Here is an 18947-nt window from a genome sequence, read left to right as displayed (position 1 = left end):
GTGACGTGCGCTCGTATCCAATAGAACAGACCTTGGCGATAGGCGCAAACAAACACGGGCTGTCCAGCATATATAAACTCTCGCATGATTTTGTAGTGGGGTTTGAAGGCGGTGAGTTCGATCGGGTTTAGACTCTAAAATTACCGCCTTTATTACGTGACATTACATTCATTATTTCGTCCGACCTTCTGAACGAATTTACCCGAAGAGAGAGAGAGGTCTGCATTATTTATAATCGATCTAACAGAGAAGAAAATAGTTGTTGTACAGTGAATGTTTTATAGATGTTTAATGTCAGCTTAGGCTACACTGAACGTCCATTAAAAAAGCATTGAGTGCTCAATCGACTCTATAGTCTGCAAGCTATTTATATCCAAAAACGATGCCGTTGGATCTGGGAATGTTCGACAGTCGTGCGGATTATAAATCCCAAAAGCAATGCCAAAAGACCTCGTTTGCGTTTTATCAGGCTGTACGGGACCTGTTACCGGTGTGGGTCCTGGAGGACATGCGGACAATGGAGGTGTTTCATTGGGAAGAGGACGGACGGGCGTGCGCGTATTCCCCGTCGGAGGCTTTTCTGTACGCGCTGGTGCACGATCACCAACAGTACGCGCGTTACCTCCTAAACAGATTCTCCGTGCGCGCGCTGGATATGCCCAGCAGAAGTTTCTGCTGCTGCCAGGCATCCACAACACCGCACCTCGCCATAGCCGTCCGCTACAATCGCATCAACATTCTCAAAATGATCATGGACAGCATCAAAGACTTCACACACTGCGAGAGGCAAAGTTATCTGAACCGGCACGGGTGCGTCCATACGGAAAGCAGTAAGACCGCGCTGCATCTCGCGTGTGATCTGGTGCGCCCGGAGTGTTTGATACTGTTGCTTGGACACGGCGCGTCTCCTTACGCAACCGACGTGACGGGGAACACCCCCCTGGACGCTTTACTCAACCAGATCTGCCAAAGTGACTTTGACATGCGGAGTAAGCACATTTGCTTAGGCTACCTCATTTTATTTATGCCCAAATTTCGCTTCCAGACGAAGAGACAGTTGCTGGACAATACAGATATGTGGAGGAGCCTCATTGGAGAGCAGGCGTTCCGCTTGCTTTCTGGATCATCACCTCCTTCGTTGTTTGTTCAGGCCATGCAAAAGCTCAGCCAACAGTCCATACCCATAGAGCAACTAAACTCGCTGCCTGAGTTTTTGAAGCCTCTTGGCTTCAGACTGAACCAAGCTTAATGCGAACTGAATAATGCACGTTGTTTGACTCCTGTAGTTGTCTTGAAATATTCAGGCCAAAGTGTATGTTGAGAATTATTTGTACATATGTGAATAGTTTGGTGCACACATGGATGCTGTCATTGCCAAGAGATCTGTAAGAACATTAAAACATATTTTTTCAAGTTGTTGCCTTGGTGTTATGTGCATCAACGCTCAATATTTCATTAAGAAAATACATCCAGAGGTTTTGCAATTCAGGGCACACCCAAGGCCTTGTCATGATTTTGAAAACCACAAAGACTTTTCTCCTCTGTTTTCACATGAAGGTTATACCAGACAAAAGTTTGGACACACCCGTTCAATCTTGTTTATTATTGAAAAGCAGCCACCGTTTGCCTATAGCTTACAACTGTGCATATTCTTTGCATTTTATTTAACTGCTTCATGAGGTATCCGCCTAGGATGCTATTCAAACAGTATCTAGACAGTAGACAGGTAGGCTACTCTTGATTCTTTGTCCACTATTTTTAAAAAAGATTTCCATTTGTAAAGAACACATCAGCACAACGTATATTCACATACAACATTTAAAGCAATTAAGAACAAATTCTGTGTCCAAACCTCTAACTAGTATGTGTCAGTATTATCTATAATACAATGATGTTGAAAATGAATCAAACAGACAGAGACCCTTATGTAAACATTTTATTTTTGGAAGTTTGTCATGACTAAGCATGGAGGAACGACTGGCGAGATTAAGTCATGGTGAATATACGAGTTCACGTTTAGCTGCAGAATCTGGCGTAGCAATACATTTCCAGTGTATCACATTTATCACTTTTATTCCATTTACAGTGAGTGCAAATAAACCGGGAAATTAAACACAATGGGGGAAAACTTGCACTGTATGGCCATGTCAATTCCTATGTGCATAAGATGCATCACAATGGTGTCAACATTTTAAAAGAAAGATTTACAATCACTTGAGTTAAAGATAAGGAGAAAATTAAACATCAGACATCGCACATTTCTAGTTATCCATAGATTACTCAACAAAATTGTCTTTACTTATATGGATGTATATGAGGAATGCTTGTCGAGCAGGAAATTACATTATTTCATAACATACTATAATAGATTCTATTAACCAAGTAAGAAATCGTTTTTTCAGTTTTTAGAGTTAAAAGTCGAACCGTTCATTTAAATGACCTCACATTTATGCAACACATCACTACAGTGTAACTAGAGGTAAATCAGAGACCATGCTCTTTATATGACTGAAGTTAAGCCTCACAGATATGAGCCAAATGCTACCATGATTTTACTCTTGTCAAGTGTATTTACAAACATATCTGAATCCCTTATCGTTCTAACCTAAATCTTAAATCTAGTTCACTTTCTAAAATTAGAGATTAAAAAGACCCTGCCCCTTTCAAATGCACAGTTTTCAGTTAGTTTGAACAACATTGTGACTCATATTATCCTGTATCTATAATGATGTGTTTCGTGGAATAATAAACAATTTACATAGAGTGCCCCTCCAAAGACCTAACAACGGATTCACATTAAACATTTCCTTACATAGCGAGCAAAGTGCATTAGGATATAAACCAAGCCTAAAATAAATATGAATTACAACAGAAACATAATCTGAACTGTGCACATGGAAATTAAAACTTGGGTTGGATAAAACAAATGTTCAGCTTAGTAAACCGGTTAAGGAAAAATGAATAAAGTGCCTACAAAAATTCACAGAGCGGTCATTCTGAGGGGTTTTGACACTCTTTGTGGCATCTAAATCACTTCCCACTCTTCCTCAAGCTCCTCTCCACTAAGGGAACCCGTGTTGCCATGGTTTTTGCTCCTATTGTGTTGCAGAGTCTTGGTAAGTCGCTGATTAAGAGCGCCAGCGGGAGTAACCGCCCAAAGTTCATCCACAGGAGTCACTGCAACAGCAGGGTTTGTCCGTCAGTGGTTTAATTATCGGTGATGGTGACAAAAATAATATTTTTTTAAATTACAAAAAATGTTCACCTGCAAGCCAGTTGACCAATCCTGGGATCTTCTTCCAGTAGTCACCGGCAGGGTTCTTCTCTGTGATACCGTACCGGCGAGCCACTTCGCCGTTGGCCAGGCGCACCCAAGCGGTCCTAATGCTCAGAACCAGCTGACTTGCCTGAAGGCCTACAATTTGGAAATGAATTCCCTCACAACTGTGAAACCTCATTATTTGTGTTTGTAAACTAAAATGAGATTGGGTAATGAAGATGTACCAGGAATGTGTTCCCAGGCAGTCCCGACAGGCATCTCATCTGTGATGCCGACGCGCACATGAACGTTGCCTCTGTTGTCCAGCGCCCACAGCATGCGGTCATTTGGACTGGTCTGAATTCTCACCAGATGAAGTCCAGCAGGCTGCCCAAAAAGAGAGAACATGTTCCTGTAGCTCAACTTGTACAGTACGCGAAGGTCAGAGTTCAATCCCAGGGAACCGTTAAATGTGTACCTTACAATGTAAGTCACTTTGGATCACATTTATACCAAAGTACCAACAATATAATAACTCAATACTGTATTTATGCCAAATTAAAGCTAAAGCTAGAAAAAAAGATTAATATAAACTTCTATTTTTTTAAAATATAGATTTTGTATTAGGTTGCTCATAATAGATATAATGGTTGAACAATCAATCTAAATTGCTTTCAAGATGTAGCAAATTTGACCGATTTGCAGAAAAACTCATATGAAACTTAGCACTAATTTGAAATATCATACCAGTGGAAGCATGTAAGCTTCTATAAACCGAGTCCATCACAAGGCTAGATACACAGCCAAATACTGAAAGCACTGCTGAAAAGTCTGTTTACCTGCTCGGGAGGTTCAATGCAGATCCAGGCAGGGAGCATCATGCTGGGGTTCAGAGGTTGCGTTCCAACCCGAAAATACACCATACCGTTTGCATCACAAGCCCAAACATTCTGACTACCACAGGACAAACTGAGAAACCTCACCTGCCCTGTGGATGAGCAATGAAGTACAGATAGAAACAAACAGTTACGACACAATATCACTTTAGGTTTGAATGTTCTTTAAATGTTAAAACTGCTATTGAATTTAAAGAAATAGTTCACCCAAAATAAACCTTTTGTCACGATTTAGTCAACCTCATGTAATTTAAAACCTGTATAAGACTCATTTTTCTGTGAAACACAAACAAAGGTATTTTGAGAAATGTCTAAGTGGTTTTGTGCCCATGCAATGGAAGTCAATTGGATTAATGTTGTTTCTTTCCGAGCATTCTTTGAAATATCTTCTTTTGTTTTCAACAGAATAAAGAATGTCACACGATTTGGAATGACACGAGGATGGGTAAATGATGAAAGAATTAAAAGGTTTGGGTGACCTATCCCTTTAATACAAATAAATAAGAACTGTTGGTTTATACAACAACGTAAAGGTGACTTACATTCTTTGTGCAAGAACAAACCCGTTTTACTATATTTTATTATACTAACCTGATCTAATAACTTGGTGCCTCTACTATGTGTAAAAACTTAAAATCCATACGTGGATAAACAACAGAACGGACAGTGACCATGACCAGTAACGGGTAACACACGCAGTTTCTGCCAATATCATATTAATGTACCTATACAGTTATATATTTGAAGAGTATTAAGTTTGATCATATTTATAATAGAGAGATACAGCTGTACGATTATTTCCTGAAAAAGACGAGCTCCTGTAGGCAGGCAGGGGACAGAACTTCTGCGTCCTCTTCAGGCAGCGCGGCCTATCTTATCCTATCACTCGTTGGTTGGCACGTGGGCAGACTATTTCTTTCGGGAGAATTGCCCAATAAAAAAGAATAGAATCACTGTTACGAAACAGGGATCCAGACTTGTCAAACTTTCCGAAACAAGTTGTAGTGCTGGGAAAGTGTATCAAGCACACAAATACTACGTCATACGTCCAACTCGGGTTTTAAAAAGTTGACCATGTTAAGCATGAGAAGCCAGCATGTTTTACAGTGTGAATAAATCAAAATGCATGAAATAGCATGTTACCCGATCTTTAAGCTCCTGATCCATACATCACATGTAGAGCTATTTCACAAATGTACATGACAAGGACACCAGTGGCCATTTTTAAACTAAAACCTTGTCTAGTAAACAAAGTTGGGGAGTAGTCTACATGCATTGGAACCGTGAGGTGGGTATGTCCTGTATGGAGCGATATGAAGTCTGTATGGTGTGATATGATAGTGTAACCTTGACGTGACTCTTACGCATAACAGAACGCTTTGACGACTTAGTGTTAAGCGCTTAGATAGCAAATCTTAACATAACATGTGATATGTGATCCTGGGACCCAATCACGCTTTCTGTCCATCACACTTTTCATTCAAATGGAAATACTTGGAAGAATGAGCGATATAAATGAACAACATGTACAATAAATACAGTAACACCGAGTGAACTTTTGCCTTAAACTTAAGGTATTTACTTATGTCATATTTAAAAATGTATATTAGAAATAAATCGAAATATCAAGTAAAACTTGCCACAAAAAAGTAAAGCAAATACCAGTATATTGCGATTTATCTATTTCAAAGTGAACAATCTCTCCAACAGCTGATTAAATCTTTAACCTAAGCCTGTTAAAGACATTCTTTGAAATACATTTTATCTTCACATTCGTTCATTTTAAAAACGACTAATTCCACCCATATGTCGAGACAATGGGAAGAACGTTGTGAGATTGTGATTAACACAATGAACGAATACAATAGATTGCACACGTCGTCACACCCGTGGCCTTTGGAGCTTTGGTTGCAAACTGTGCTGATTCATTACCAACAAAACAAGATAAAGCCAAGCTGACACTTCGATTCCCAGGATGGCCTTTTCAAAACCACGATTACAGGTTTTTTTTGTTGTAATATTTTAAAGGTTTTCCTGAAATCAGAAAACTCAATAAGAAAATAAGACATTAGAGTAATACAGAAGTGTGTTGGCAAAAAATAAGTTCTTGACTTATCGTTTAAGTTTATCAAACTCAAATCAATTAAAGGGACAGTACACCCAAAAATCATCATTTACTCATTGTAATTTTAAATCTATATGACTTACCTTTTTCTGCAGATCACAAAAGAAGATATTTTGAAGAATGTTGGTACCCATTACCTTCAATTGTATGGACACAAAAAAAGTCATTGGGTACCAACATTCTTCAAAATATCTTCTTTTGTGTTCTGCAAAAGAAAGTCATACAGGTTTTAAATGACAAGAGGAATTTTGGGTGAACCATCCCTTACATTTTTTGTGGTCTTCACAGTAAAAATATATAAAATAATACAAAATACATCACATGAAATTCAATATCTATCTATTTATCTATATATTCATATGTGGTTTCAAATATGATTGAGACTTTTTTATTTGGGACTATATATATATAATAAGAATCTTATTTACTCTATAAAGTATTGCAAAATAAGCAATATCGTCTGAAACCGTGTGTTCCATTTTGGCTAATTATTTTTGCATAAAGAGAACTACATTATATACACTATAAAATGAATATCAGCAGTTTTGGACATTAAGACTAAATGACTAAATGTAAAATGTCTCTTGGCATACATACCGGATTTTCACTTGAAATACTGAACAAACAGATCAGAATCAGTTTTTTCCATCTGTCCAGGCACAGACTAGACTTCTAGACTATAGTAAACTCTGATTACCGTCTCTGAGGCTCAGTGCGTAGAGTCTAAATGCATAGAAAACATCATGTGCTAACTCTAAAAATGATCGTACATCCACGGCTAGACCCAGACTCATCTTTCACAACCCGAGACGGGATGGTCTACAGCTGTCCCCATCACACGGCTCTGCCTATTTGCGTCTGCATCCTGTTACAGCACGTACACAAAACACACACTTAATAACAACAAAAGCCTTTTGATTTTACACGCACCGCAAGCCGATGTAATTAAAATATGTCTGACGTAACCGGATTGGATTAGCCTGCATTGTGATTTCACAGCTGAGGGGATTGTTTGGTCCCCTTTGGAATAATCTAACGCCTTGCTTTTAAATGTGTGTTTTAGCGCATTCCTTAAGCCAAATCATTACAATATTCAATAGTAAACAGCTGTGAGCTCTCTTCTGTGAACTTTGATTTGTTACAGAACACGTTATGTAAGAACCACCTGCTTAAATTAAAAATACAAACAGCACCCTTAGCAACAGGCGCTTTTGATACGTGAAACCGTTGCTTGCGTCTTAACCCGCTGGAAGATCAATGATGCCAAGAGGGAGAAATTAGGAGGGCATTCAATTTACTGTTGCACTTTAAAGCTCTTAAAGTAAAAGCTAAGTAACGTGTTTAGATGAAGCAGAGCTTTGGTAGGAATGGGGTGGTTGTTTGTGAATATGACAGAAGCAGTGTACATGGACGGGCAGTGGATGTGGAAATCTGAACGGGGCGAACGGGAGAGGGTTCTCAGTGTGATATGTTTGACATGCGTCATTCCAGCACACATGACCAGTGCAAAGGGCACTTGAGACCTTGAAGAGGAGTAACGCTGGAGCAAACTGTTTAAATTAGGTGTCAAACGTGTCGTCTGAAGGACGACTGATTGATGTATTGTGAGCACACACAAATAAGGACATTGCAGTGTCAGATTTATTTTATTTTGGAAGAAAATTGTATCCCAAATTTTTTTGAAAAAGGTAACCCTTTGTGATTGTGATTGTATTTGTTTACATTAGTGAATGCGTTGGTTATGCATTAACTAACAATGAGCTATTGTCATTTCAAATATCAAATTCAAACACTGAAGTCTAAATTTAGCCAGCATGTGATTCATAGATAAAGCCATTATCTAAGGAATTAAAATAGTCTCACCAAGCTGGCTGAGGTCCAGTAACGTCCAGTGCATTCCATTGGGACAACTGGATGATAAAGTGCGGATGTGGACACGACCGTAGTGATCTAATCCCCAGAGAGCATCATGACAGGCAGAGAGCTGCATCATCTCAACGTCTGGGGGAAACTGGATGGTGAAGGGGCGCATCTGGAAGTCTTGGTCCCAGATGCAAAACAGGTCCTTCCTGCTCTGACCAATCCAAAGGAAACTTCCTGTGGAGACACCAGAGAGAAAATCACACATTGAATGTCGAAAGTCAAATTTGTGGTGAAAACGGTAGTTTGATTCATGCAGCCAAAATGTTGTTGCCTGTGAATAATGCACAAAGGATGATGGGATATCTACAGTACATACCCTCTTTGCCTTGAACAGCAGAAGAAAATGCAAATGCCCATTTTGTGGCTGAAGCTGTTCCTCTGGGTACGACCCCTCTCCAAAACGTCCCTGAATTAAGACAAACATAAAATAAATCTGACTAAGAGACTCTAAATGTAAATGAGCCAACAGAACAGCATACAGAATGTTAATTTTAAGCATGCATCAAAAAGTTGCAATGTCGTACCGATGAGGCTGCCCTTAGCAACGTGAAACTCGTTGCGTCCAGAAGCGATCCAGATGCCGCTGGTGTTGACGCTGATGAGGCTAGGCTGGCACTGGGGGTGCTGGGAGAGGAAGGCCACGCGCAGACGTTCTGCGACCCGCTCCACCGGAGCTCTGGTGGCCGTGGCAACGTTCTGTGTGGCCTGGATCAGAGTCTGGAATAGGCTGCCCTGATCAAACACCACGTAGTCTGTGATGCTTACCTATTTCGAGAAAAGTAAATAATATACAAGAACCATATGAGAGGTGTGTTTTACAACATTTTTTAACTAAAAAAATTATTATTTACTAAATATTTCAAATAAAAAGTATTGCATCTAGGGATGTCAGAGAAGGGGGGGGACATTATTTATGCAAAAATTTAATTATGTTTTATATTATATATTAAGGGCTGTCAAAATATTATTCGGGATTAATAGCATCCAGAATAAAAGTTTGTGTTTAAATGTCTGTGCACTGTGCATATTAATTTTGTATTTATAAAAACATACACATACATAGCCATATTTATTTATTTATATAATATAATAATTAATAAACATTAATATCATCATTTAAATTATATATATATATATATATATATATACACATTATATAATTCTTACAATATATCTTAAATGTCTATACATGTATGTGTTTATAAATACAAAATTAATATGCTCAATACACAGACATTTATTATGTAAAAGTTTATTCTGGATGCGATTCATCTCAAATAATCATTTCACAGCCCTAGTTATTTTTAGCCCAGGATTTAATTAATTAGTTACAGCAGGACAGGTATTTTTTAAATAAATGTACTGCCTGTTATAGCTTGCATAATAAACCAGTGGAATCTTTCTTTGAGTTATGCAAGACGTTTGGCCCTCGTGCAAATGCATTCCAGCTGATTTATAACAGTCAGACCTGCAATTAAAAATTTGCCATACAGTTTTTGACCCATCCTTGTGTTAATGTTTGATTTCAGAGGCTTAAAGCCGGGGTGTCCGATTTCCGAGTACCAAAACAGCCTTGTAGCCAATCAAGGTGCACAGGACGGACATTAGTCGAGCCGAGCGCTGACGAAAGCAAAAGATGGGGGTAGGGGTGTGTTTGTTTTGGTGATTTGAACATCAACAGCGGCTAAGAGAAATCGGACACCACGCCTTTAATATGGCTTGAGTTATTCAGCTAATAATGCTTTTTCGTCATTAAGGGTGTACTACCAATTGCATTGTAAAGGCTTCCAAAAAATTGATCATGTGATTCCATGTTTTCCTTCTTGGTTATGAAAACAGCATTTAGTTGATTTGTTACTTTTTATGGTAAAAAAATCCTGTCTATGTGCCTTATGTAACCAAGGTATAAGAAATGAAGTCTATATATGGCAAAACGTGCCTACGTGCCAGTACCGGCCCATAATACATTTGACATTTCTTTCTTTTAAGTTTATACATGCGTACACAGGTGTTAAATATATATACCTGCCACCAGTGTTCATCTTCACCCTGCGGATTTTTTGCGGTGACCCCCATTCTGAACCACAAGTTCCCGCTGGTATCCAGTGCCCATGCTGTGTTATTCTCACCCAGAGCAATACAGATGGGCTCCAAACCTTGACTCTCACTTTAGTCACAAACATACAAATATCTATTATATCACATACTTTAAATCTATTTTCACAACAAACATTATGCACATTAGACATCAGTATCAAAAACCTTTTAGGATAAGCTTACGTTTGGCAGCCTATACTGTAAATCGATATTCATAAAACAATCATGCAGTCAAAACTACATCAGCGTCTGTATTACAATTATATTCAACAGATCAGATTATTACTGCATTCTCCGATGAGATTCACCTGGCTATGGACAATAGCGATGACAGACGTACCTGACGGTGTCATACTTCCATTGCTCCCCCTCTGCGCAGTAGCTGCTGAGCCCCTCTCTGTAGAACACGCCCCTCTGTTCGCTTAGTGCCCACACAACACTGCCACGTGCTGCCATCTGCGCCATGGGACACGGGCAGTCAACCTTCACAGATCGTGCACATGGCCTGTCCGCACTAAGTCCTGAAATCACAGAAACTCCAGGTATTTAAATGCACATTTAAGAATCAAACTAAAATGATGAAATCTGAAAGTGGTCATTGAGAACTGGCACTGCTTTCACATCACATTTACAGATACTGTAAATGATTTCTGAAAACTGGACTTGCGATATGAGCTTTATGACCTATGCTGGACTGGTAGAGGTCATAGTGGATTTTAATATGGGTTTAACAGATCTGTGAGGTAACTGGCACTGCTAGCACAAGGTTGGTAAGCTCGCTGATGCTCTTCAGTATTAAATAAGAGCCAAAACTGAGCCTAAAGTTGCTTTGGAATAAAAACAGTGAAACACCTTTAATGTAAAAATAAACATATAAATCATGAGCTCTGATTTTGTCATAGCTAACATTTTAATCTTTAATACACTAGATAGCAAAGTACTATAGCAAGTACTTACAGTACCATCTAGTGGTAAGAAATATCAACACAAAAGCTTGTTCATATAAGTTTTATCCAAGCAAAGAAGTGTGCAGTTTACACATTTTGTGCAGCAGAATAAAATAAATCACAATAACAAAAGTCACAAAATGAACTATTGTAAATATTACTAAGCCAATTCAAAATATTTGTAAATCAAGAATATTTGTCAATATTATTACACCCAATTATTTGTCTTTGTTCTCATATACTCACCCTCATATTATTAAACCTGTACTCATTTCGTAAGTCTCTAAAATCTCTTTTTGAGTTCCATGGATTTGAAGGGTGAGTAAAGATCACGGAAATGTACTTTAAGGGGTACTCCACCGAAGGGGTACTCCACCGAAAAATGCCATGAATTACTCACCCTTAAGTCGTTCAAGGACATCGATTCATCTTTACAATGCAGATTACGTTTTCGACTCCCGCCCATAGACAAAAACGCAACTGACTTCCAAAGCGCAGAATGTCAGTTACGTTGCTGTCTATGGGCAGGAGTCAGAAAGCTCTCGAACCGAATAATTTAATTTGCGTTGTGAAGATGAACTGATGTCCTAGGCTTGACGAATGACTTGAGGGCGAGTAATTCATAGCAGAATTTTCATTTTTCAGCGGAGTTTCCCTTTAACAATGAATCATTTTAAGCGGGGAATTTATTGTAAAGCGAGCACATCACAATATCCTCATTCTCTCAAACCTGTTTGTAGGTAAAGGTCTCCATTGGTGCGAATGATCCATGCTGTATCATCACCAAGTGCCACAAAAGCTGTGTCATCCAGGGCTTTGTACCAGTGTCTCTTTCCTTTGATGGTGACCTTCCCACAAGCGTAAGCAGTCATGGTTTTCTGCTCCACTTTCCATAGCAACGACCCTGGGAAAGCAGATCCGTGAGATTTAAGTTTTAAACAATTTCAGTAGGATATAGCACTGTTCCAAATTGCAATATGAATTTATGAATTACGGAATATGGGAAACATGTATTTTAATGTATCCCATTTAAATAAATGCGGGATCATTATTATTACATTTTGGTTTAACTTCATCAGTATTAAATTATTCCTTTTTTAATTTAATTTAAATAATATTAATTCTGGTGTCCTATCCTCCAAATGTATTGGGTTTTTTTTGTCATAAATGCACAGCTGTTTATTCTTTGCATTTATTTGTTTACTCCACTATGGTGAATATTCTTGGGTTGAAGGCTCATGCTTTTGTGTTCCTTTTACCGGAATGAGCTCTCCTTTGCTGGTATGATTACATAGCTGAAAGTTACATAGCTAAAAGCTAAATGTAACTAAACTTCATGTGCAGAAGGTAGGTTTAGTCCATCAAGTAGTGTTTGTTGTATGATCTGTTGTATGCTTATAAATAAACCAGTGACAATCCTCTGCTCACCTGACTGAGACAGCGCCACCTGATGGACATTTTCTTCAAACTTCTGCCAGCTCAATCCACTGTTTGGAAGCCCACTGCAGTAAAGACCTCCTTTAAAGTCTAGACACCAGATATACCTGTCCGTCACAACTAGACTGAGGATTCCACAGCCAGGCCCACAGTAGCCCATCCAGCTTTCTGCCAACTTCAAATAGAACATTAACATATGACATCATTGTCTATTACATTTATTACATTATTAGTATTTATAACATCTCCTGGCTCTTATGCCTAATGTCTGACTCTTGGGATGCGAGTTGGTCAGCTCTCTTACCTGGTCTGCTTTGAGGAGCTGCATCTCTTCATCTTCTTTCTGTATAGAAGACAAGCCTTGCACACTCAGAGCATTGAGTCCATCTCCCAGACTATTACTGGATGGCACATGGGTATAGATGTCCTCCTCATCACTAGAGGGTGTTGGTTCGGGTTCGGGGGAGTAACCCAGAGGTCTAATTGGATCATAAGATAAGTTCAAGTTAAAATCCCCATGCAAACTGTCTGTAGAACCCCTCTCAGAATCCTCTGGCAGGACAACCTCCTTCATATGCTCCTCTATACCGTCCTGCTCATCAGCTGTCTGCATGTACGAGAAGGTGCATTCAAGGAGCATGTCCACATCAGGCGTAGCCACAATCTGGGGCACGTTTTCTTCAAACACGTTTTCAGTGTACGCCTGGCACTCCATGTCTTGTAGGGGGAGTGATGTAGGACAAACGTGCTGGGTCTTTGCGGTTTGGATAACTGGACCATGATCAGGTTTGTGATTTGGTGAGGGTACTGGTGGGCTCTGAAAAGATAAGTCATTGGAACTGTGTGTTTCTCCATAAATGGACCCTTCATGGTCGGGTGAGCCTGTGCTGTGGAGATCTAGGCTGCTGCACAGGAGGCTGGTGCGGTCGGAGGGCGTGTTGAGAACATCGCTGCCTGCGCCGTCCTGACTAAACATGCTCTCTGACCAGCTGCTCCGCTCATTTACACGGTTGCCACTCACTACAGAATCACACAAAAGGAAAAACATTGATTTAAAAAGGGATGCCAACTATCTTTAAAATACCTTTGACACAGTATTCTAAATGTATTTTTTTAACCATGTCTTTTCCTCTTGCCCTTCTTCTTCAGCTTGACAGCTTTAACCACCAGCTCCTGCTGGAAGTCCTCTTGAGTGATAGTGCTGTATCGGCTGGAGGAGAGCTCTGAGGCAGATGCCTCTGTAGTGGTAAACATGCCAGGTGTGCTTTCCCAAGAGGTGATGGAGCTGCTACGGCTGCGGGAGTCTATTGTACCCAAGCTGACCCGTTGCATCTCCTCCAAGTCCTCGGTGACCTCCAGAGCCTCGACCCCTTGACTAAACTCCTCCGGATGCACCTCCTCTGACTCCTCAACCCCCTCACGTGCCTCATCTAAAATGGGAGTGACTTGAATCTCCTGTTCTGTAATGATGGGCATGGTCCTGATCAGCTGTGCTGTCTCCACAGCACCATTAGGGGGCAGCAGAATAGTGGGCGTAGAAAGAGGAGACGTGAAACGGTAGGAATGGTCTAATACTGAGAGAAAAAGTGATCAAGAAAAAAATAAGGAAGGATAAGATACATTTTTCTACACTTTAGATGAAATAAAAATAAAAAGATTGAACAAAATATCAAAACAAATGTTATTTATTAAAAAGGCAATATATATTGATTTTTGAGATGAAGGAAAAACATGTCCGACAAACAAACAGTCTTTATGTTAAAACTTAAGCTGTATATCTGAAAGCAATAATGTGTTTCCTCATAAATATAAAATGTTTTTAAAACGGATAGACTAGGAAAAATGAGAAAAATATGGAGAGCGTTACACAAACAATACTTCATGACTATGTTGCAATTATTGTACATATTACGAGATCATGTAAGCAGTCAGCCAAGTTGTAAAGCCGAAGGTGAATGAATAACAAAGTTATTGGCTTGGAAAAAAAGGGAGTCGACTCTGAATCACGCAAACGAGTCGTGCCCTAGTCCAATTCGCGAACCGCCGCGGATTTATGTCACTACATATAGTCCCTGCCTACGTTTTGCCAGGAATGCCCCCGAAAACTTTGCTCTTTCCCCCAAACACTGTCCCTCGGTCGGGGTAGATGAATCATAGCAGACTAGACCATCTGACCAATCAGATCGGAGTTGACTGGCTAAAAGGAGGGAATTAGATGGATGATTCGCCGAATGAATAATTGTAGAGTCAGTCAAGAAGAAAGGCAAGAATAACTGCCTATTATTACAAAATAATAGTATTTGAACACCTTGTGTGTACGTAAACTTGTTGTTGGACACTACATAAACCAAAATAGGAGAAATATTTACTCTTTAATATACCAAAACTGCTGATGGAACTAAACTGCCATTACGATATCAGTTCTGCAACTCACAGTTGGAAACCAATCCCTCGGGGCTATTTGAGATCCGCAAAATATCCCGGTCGCCTTTCAGAATGAAGATTTCATTATCTGTGCATGACACAGACACGATATCCCCACTGCTTTCCAAACCGCCAATAATAACCTTTGAATGAGAAACAATAGCTTAAATTACCTTGTCATTGTCAACTTTCAGATCATATATCAATGATGCTGCTGACTTACTGTACGAAGTCACTCAAAACTACTTTAGACATACTGAATTTATTTTAAACACAGAATCTAACCCAGATCAAAAGTGTGCATTTATACCTGGTTGGTACAGTCCACGACATAAACGCTGTATTCATTCCAGCTGAGGACCCAGCCCTCCTTTAGGAAACAGCTGACCAATCCCAGCTGTCTTTCCGAAGGTCTGTAACCTCCGGTGGGCCCTGATCGTGGGAACAGCTCAAACTGAGGGACCTCCTGATTAAAAAGGGGCTTCAGGACGTGGGTTTCCCCCACACGCCCTCGCACATCTGTCCTCCACAGGCGCAACCCTGGCCTGGCTGCGTAGACCACTAGATCGCTCTGCTTGCAGAGAGCTGGCTGGAAGCAGGCACCATACTTGCCAGTACTTTAAAAAGACAAATATCAACAGAAGTGGAATGAGAAACTGTAGAACTCCGAGAACTATTTTAGTTGAAGGGTGCTGTACCATTTTCGTGGTTTTGTGCCCAGCTGCTGATGCGACTGTTCTTGCGTGTAAAAGAGCATCGAACGCTGGTAGGATGAAACCAGAAGCACTTTTTGACTGTACTCCAGCTGAACTATTGCTGAGGGCTCCTCGATGAGAATCACAGGGTTACATACTCCCTACATGAAACACATAAACATGTTAGACAGGAAAAAAGAATACCCTTTTACTGTCATCTGTATCTCTTAGTAATGGCTTACCTGGTCCAGGTCCACAGCAGAGTAGACCACCCTCCCCTTATCATCCCCAGAGAAGAGCTTCATGCCATTAGCACTCCACGCTAGGGCTGTAATTGTGCTTTTGTGCAAACCCACCACATCAAACCTTCTCAGCTGTGACAAGAAAATAAAATCAGATCGGTCAGACATCTGCATTGTATGTTTTTTATTATTGGGACAAAAAACAGATGGAAACTAATACAAAGAATATTAACGTTACAGCAGATATAAAAGGAACAGTTCACCCAAAAACGAAAATTCGGAACCAAGCATTTTTACTATTTGGTTACAAGCATTCTTCCAAATATCTTTCTCTGAGTTCATCAGAACAAAGACATACAGATTTGGAGTAAATGATGACAGAATTTAAATTTTTGGGTGAACTGTCCCTTAAACAACTGTTTTTGCAATGAGAGATGAAATGTACAATAAACATGATTGTAGACTACAAATAATATTAGTTGCATTTTATATATTTGCCTAATTTCTTCACTTTTGTAAGTCACTGGATAAAAAAGTCTGCTTAATGACTATATGTAAATCCTATATAGAAACTATACAGTACCTGTTTATTTCTGCCAGGCAATGGTGACACAAGCTGAAAGAAAGCAACTCGGCCTGATGCCGTCCCAACAGCCACAAGATCATCAAAACAACTCAGCAACTTCACAGCAGTGATGGCTTCACATTTTCCCTTGTAAAGCAAATTATAACAGACTTATTGCAGAAAGCAATTTCTAAACAAAAACAGATCACGTGTAATGGAGCATTTGATCTCACCTCTAAATTGTATTTATTCATCTGGCTTACTGTTCTGCAGTATAGATACAGCATTCCAATGCTGCTGCCAACAGCTATATAATCTGTGTTGCTGTCCAGAGCTGTCAAGTAAACCAGCACTGATCTGAAGCCTTTCTGGACTTTAGCAGGAATGGCATTGAGTAGGTAGTAGAGAGGACAGAATTCCCTCAAAGGCAGCGGTGCTGGATGGGTGGCCATGGTCATCTTATGGATATGTGTCCCACTAAAGGAAATCTAGGAAGATCCATTTCAAATACAGAAATCTTATAACATGTATGCATTGTTGATCAAAATCACAGCTTTTTATTGAATGAAGTAAAAAACCTAAATACAGTGTAAAACGGATCAATCTTCCTACTGTAGTAATCATACAGACATATTCAGGCAGTGCAGACAGCAAGAAACACATTTGATGAAAAAAACAGTGAACACACCCACAAGAATATTAACCACGCCTTAAATACACAGCACAACAGAGCATCTTTCCTCGTTTAAGATCTGTCTCCAAGAGTATTGACTTTGCTCAATATGTTTATGTATGACTGGATGGCAAGCTTTAATCTCATTGTTTCACTTGTGGCCTTAGGACATGTCAAATACAGAATAACAATGAGGATATTTTTTCCCAATCGACGTGCCCTTTAAAACAAGACGGTGAAATAACTCTTAAATTTTCGTTATAACGTAAAATCTGCTTAAACAACAAAGACGATTGAAACAGCATAACACAAGTCGTGTACAATATGGATAGGTAGGCTTTCAAGTTAGCGAGCTTTCTTTACGCATTAAACAATCATCCTCGATATTGCAAACTTTACAAAACTTACCACCGGGGAAGGTTCACATTAATTCTGACGAGGAAAGGTTTTTACAGTTTGGATGAGGGCGATCTGTTGACATTTCTGCTGCTCTGACAGTTAGCTCTTGTTGACAGTCGTGTCTTTCTTCTGTTTGCGTTGGGACAGACGCGTTGCGACAGCGACGCCTAGTGCAACGGAAGTGAATTGCGGAAAAGTGAAGCAAGAAGTATCCCTCTTCTCTCTCACTATTATTTTCATTAATGGATTTATGCTGAGAATGTTAATGTAGGACATTTGAGGTTACACACTTTTAATCACTACACAACTGCCGTGGGGGTTCAAAAACACATTGTTAAGGCCTCTAAACACATTTAATTAAAATAAATGAGCTAAACTTTTATATAATTTAATATATTTGCAATGTATGTTATAACAATAACTTTAAAATGAATCTTATTTTTGCTGTTTTGGCAATGCTTTTGCAGAAATGACAATGAAAGCAATTAAACGAGTGTGTTAAAAGACAACCATGAGGAAAGTAATGACAGCACCCTTGCTATTTTTTCTCTGATTAACTTATACTTGTCTATACGATCAATTGTAAATCTTGCTTTTCTCTTACACCCAATTTTTGCATGATTTCTAACTGCAATAACAAATACACTAGTAACACAGGCCATCTTGAATTCAAAATACAGCTAGATCTACATCTGACATCTACATCTTGAAGCAAACAGGACATTTACAGAGCCACATAAAGGACTGCAGAGATATTAAGGATATAACCAGAACATTGCATCCGTTATACTGACCCTGCTGGTCAAACACAAACATATAACAGTAGAACATTAGGCTATATGATCAATGGTTTTTCAATCAGAATTTTGTGATCTTGACTCATTGTAATATAGGCTACTGTATATGAAGAGTTTGGTTCCGATATTAGATAATTCAATAAAAAAATCATGTTTTCTATTGTGCTTTTCAGTTAATATCAATCAAACTGCAGCTGGCTTGTTTTCATTTAAGCCATATAACAAAAAATATAGCCAATTAACACAATAAAAACATGATAACATAAAAACATGATTTTTGAAAATTGTCTCATTTTGGAAGCAAACTCTTCATATATTGTGCTTCTAAATAATTATGACTTAGTCATACAGTATGGTAATACATTCATAAAAAAAGAGAATGTGGAGAACAGAAAAATGTTTATTCTCATTTCTGCAAAAAACAACATTGCCGAAATACGGCACATTTTTTCTTCAAATCAGAAATGA

The 18947-nt window shown here is 39.2% G+C and overlaps 2 protein-coding genes across 2 annotated transcripts; one reads left to right on the top strand and one right to left on the bottom strand.

The window, feature by feature from the left end:
* The first annotated feature begins 103 nt into the window (after positions 1-103).
* ankrd9 (ankyrin repeat domain 9) lies at positions 104-1951 on the top strand. Its single transcript, XM_079458485.1, has one exon. It carries the CDS (start codon positions 383-385, stop codon positions 1247-1249), a length of 867 nt encoding a protein of 288 aa, XP_079314611.1. The 5' UTR covers positions 104-382; the 3' UTR covers positions 1250-1951.
* tecpr2 (tectonin beta-propeller repeat containing 2) lies at positions 1922-17825 on the bottom strand. Its single transcript, XM_079458484.1, has 20 exons — positions 17692-17825; positions 16844-17098; positions 16629-16757; positions 16046-16177; positions 15807-15964; positions 15419-15725; positions 15119-15251; positions 13803-14258; positions 12989-13704; positions 12676-12859; positions 11978-12151; positions 10641-10821; positions 10229-10370; positions 8728-8968; positions 8520-8609; positions 8144-8377; positions 4099-4247; positions 3505-3646; positions 3266-3415; positions 1922-3177 (listed from the first exon to the last, which is right to left on the bottom strand). The coding sequence occupies exons 2-20, from the start codon at positions 17066-17068 to the stop codon at positions 3026-3028; spliced, it is 4095 nt and encodes a 1364-aa protein (XP_079314610.1). The 5' UTR covers positions 17069-17098; positions 17692-17825; the 3' UTR covers positions 1922-3025.
* Between the last annotated feature and the right edge of the window lie 1122 nt (positions 17826-18947).

Source organism: Barbatula barbatula (assembly GCF_947034865.1).
Source record: "Barbatula barbatula genome assembly, chromosome: 6".
Taxonomy (NCBI): domain Eukaryota; kingdom Metazoa; phylum Chordata; class Actinopteri; order Cypriniformes; family Nemacheilidae; genus Barbatula; species Barbatula barbatula.
This window is presented reverse-complemented; position numbering and strand designations above follow the sequence as displayed.

Bases quoted from the DNA above. Each gene is read 5' to 3' on its own strand.
- ankrd9 (XM_079458485.1), top strand. From the start codon at position 383: ATGCCGTTGGATCTGGGAATGTTCGACAGTCGTGCGGATTATAAATCC.
- tecpr2 (XM_079458484.1), bottom strand. From the start codon at position 17,068: ATGACCATGGCCACCCATCCAGCACCGCTGCCTTTGAGGGAATTCTGT. The intron at 12,152-12,675 runs GTGAGCAGAGGA...CTGCTTTCCCAG, and splicing joins GGTGGCGCTGTCTCAGTCAG to GGTCGTTGCTATGGAAAGTG. The intron at 3,416-3,504 runs GTACATCTTCAT...TCCAAATTGTAG, and splicing joins TGCCTGGGAACACATTCCTG to GCCTTCAGGCAAGTCAGCTG.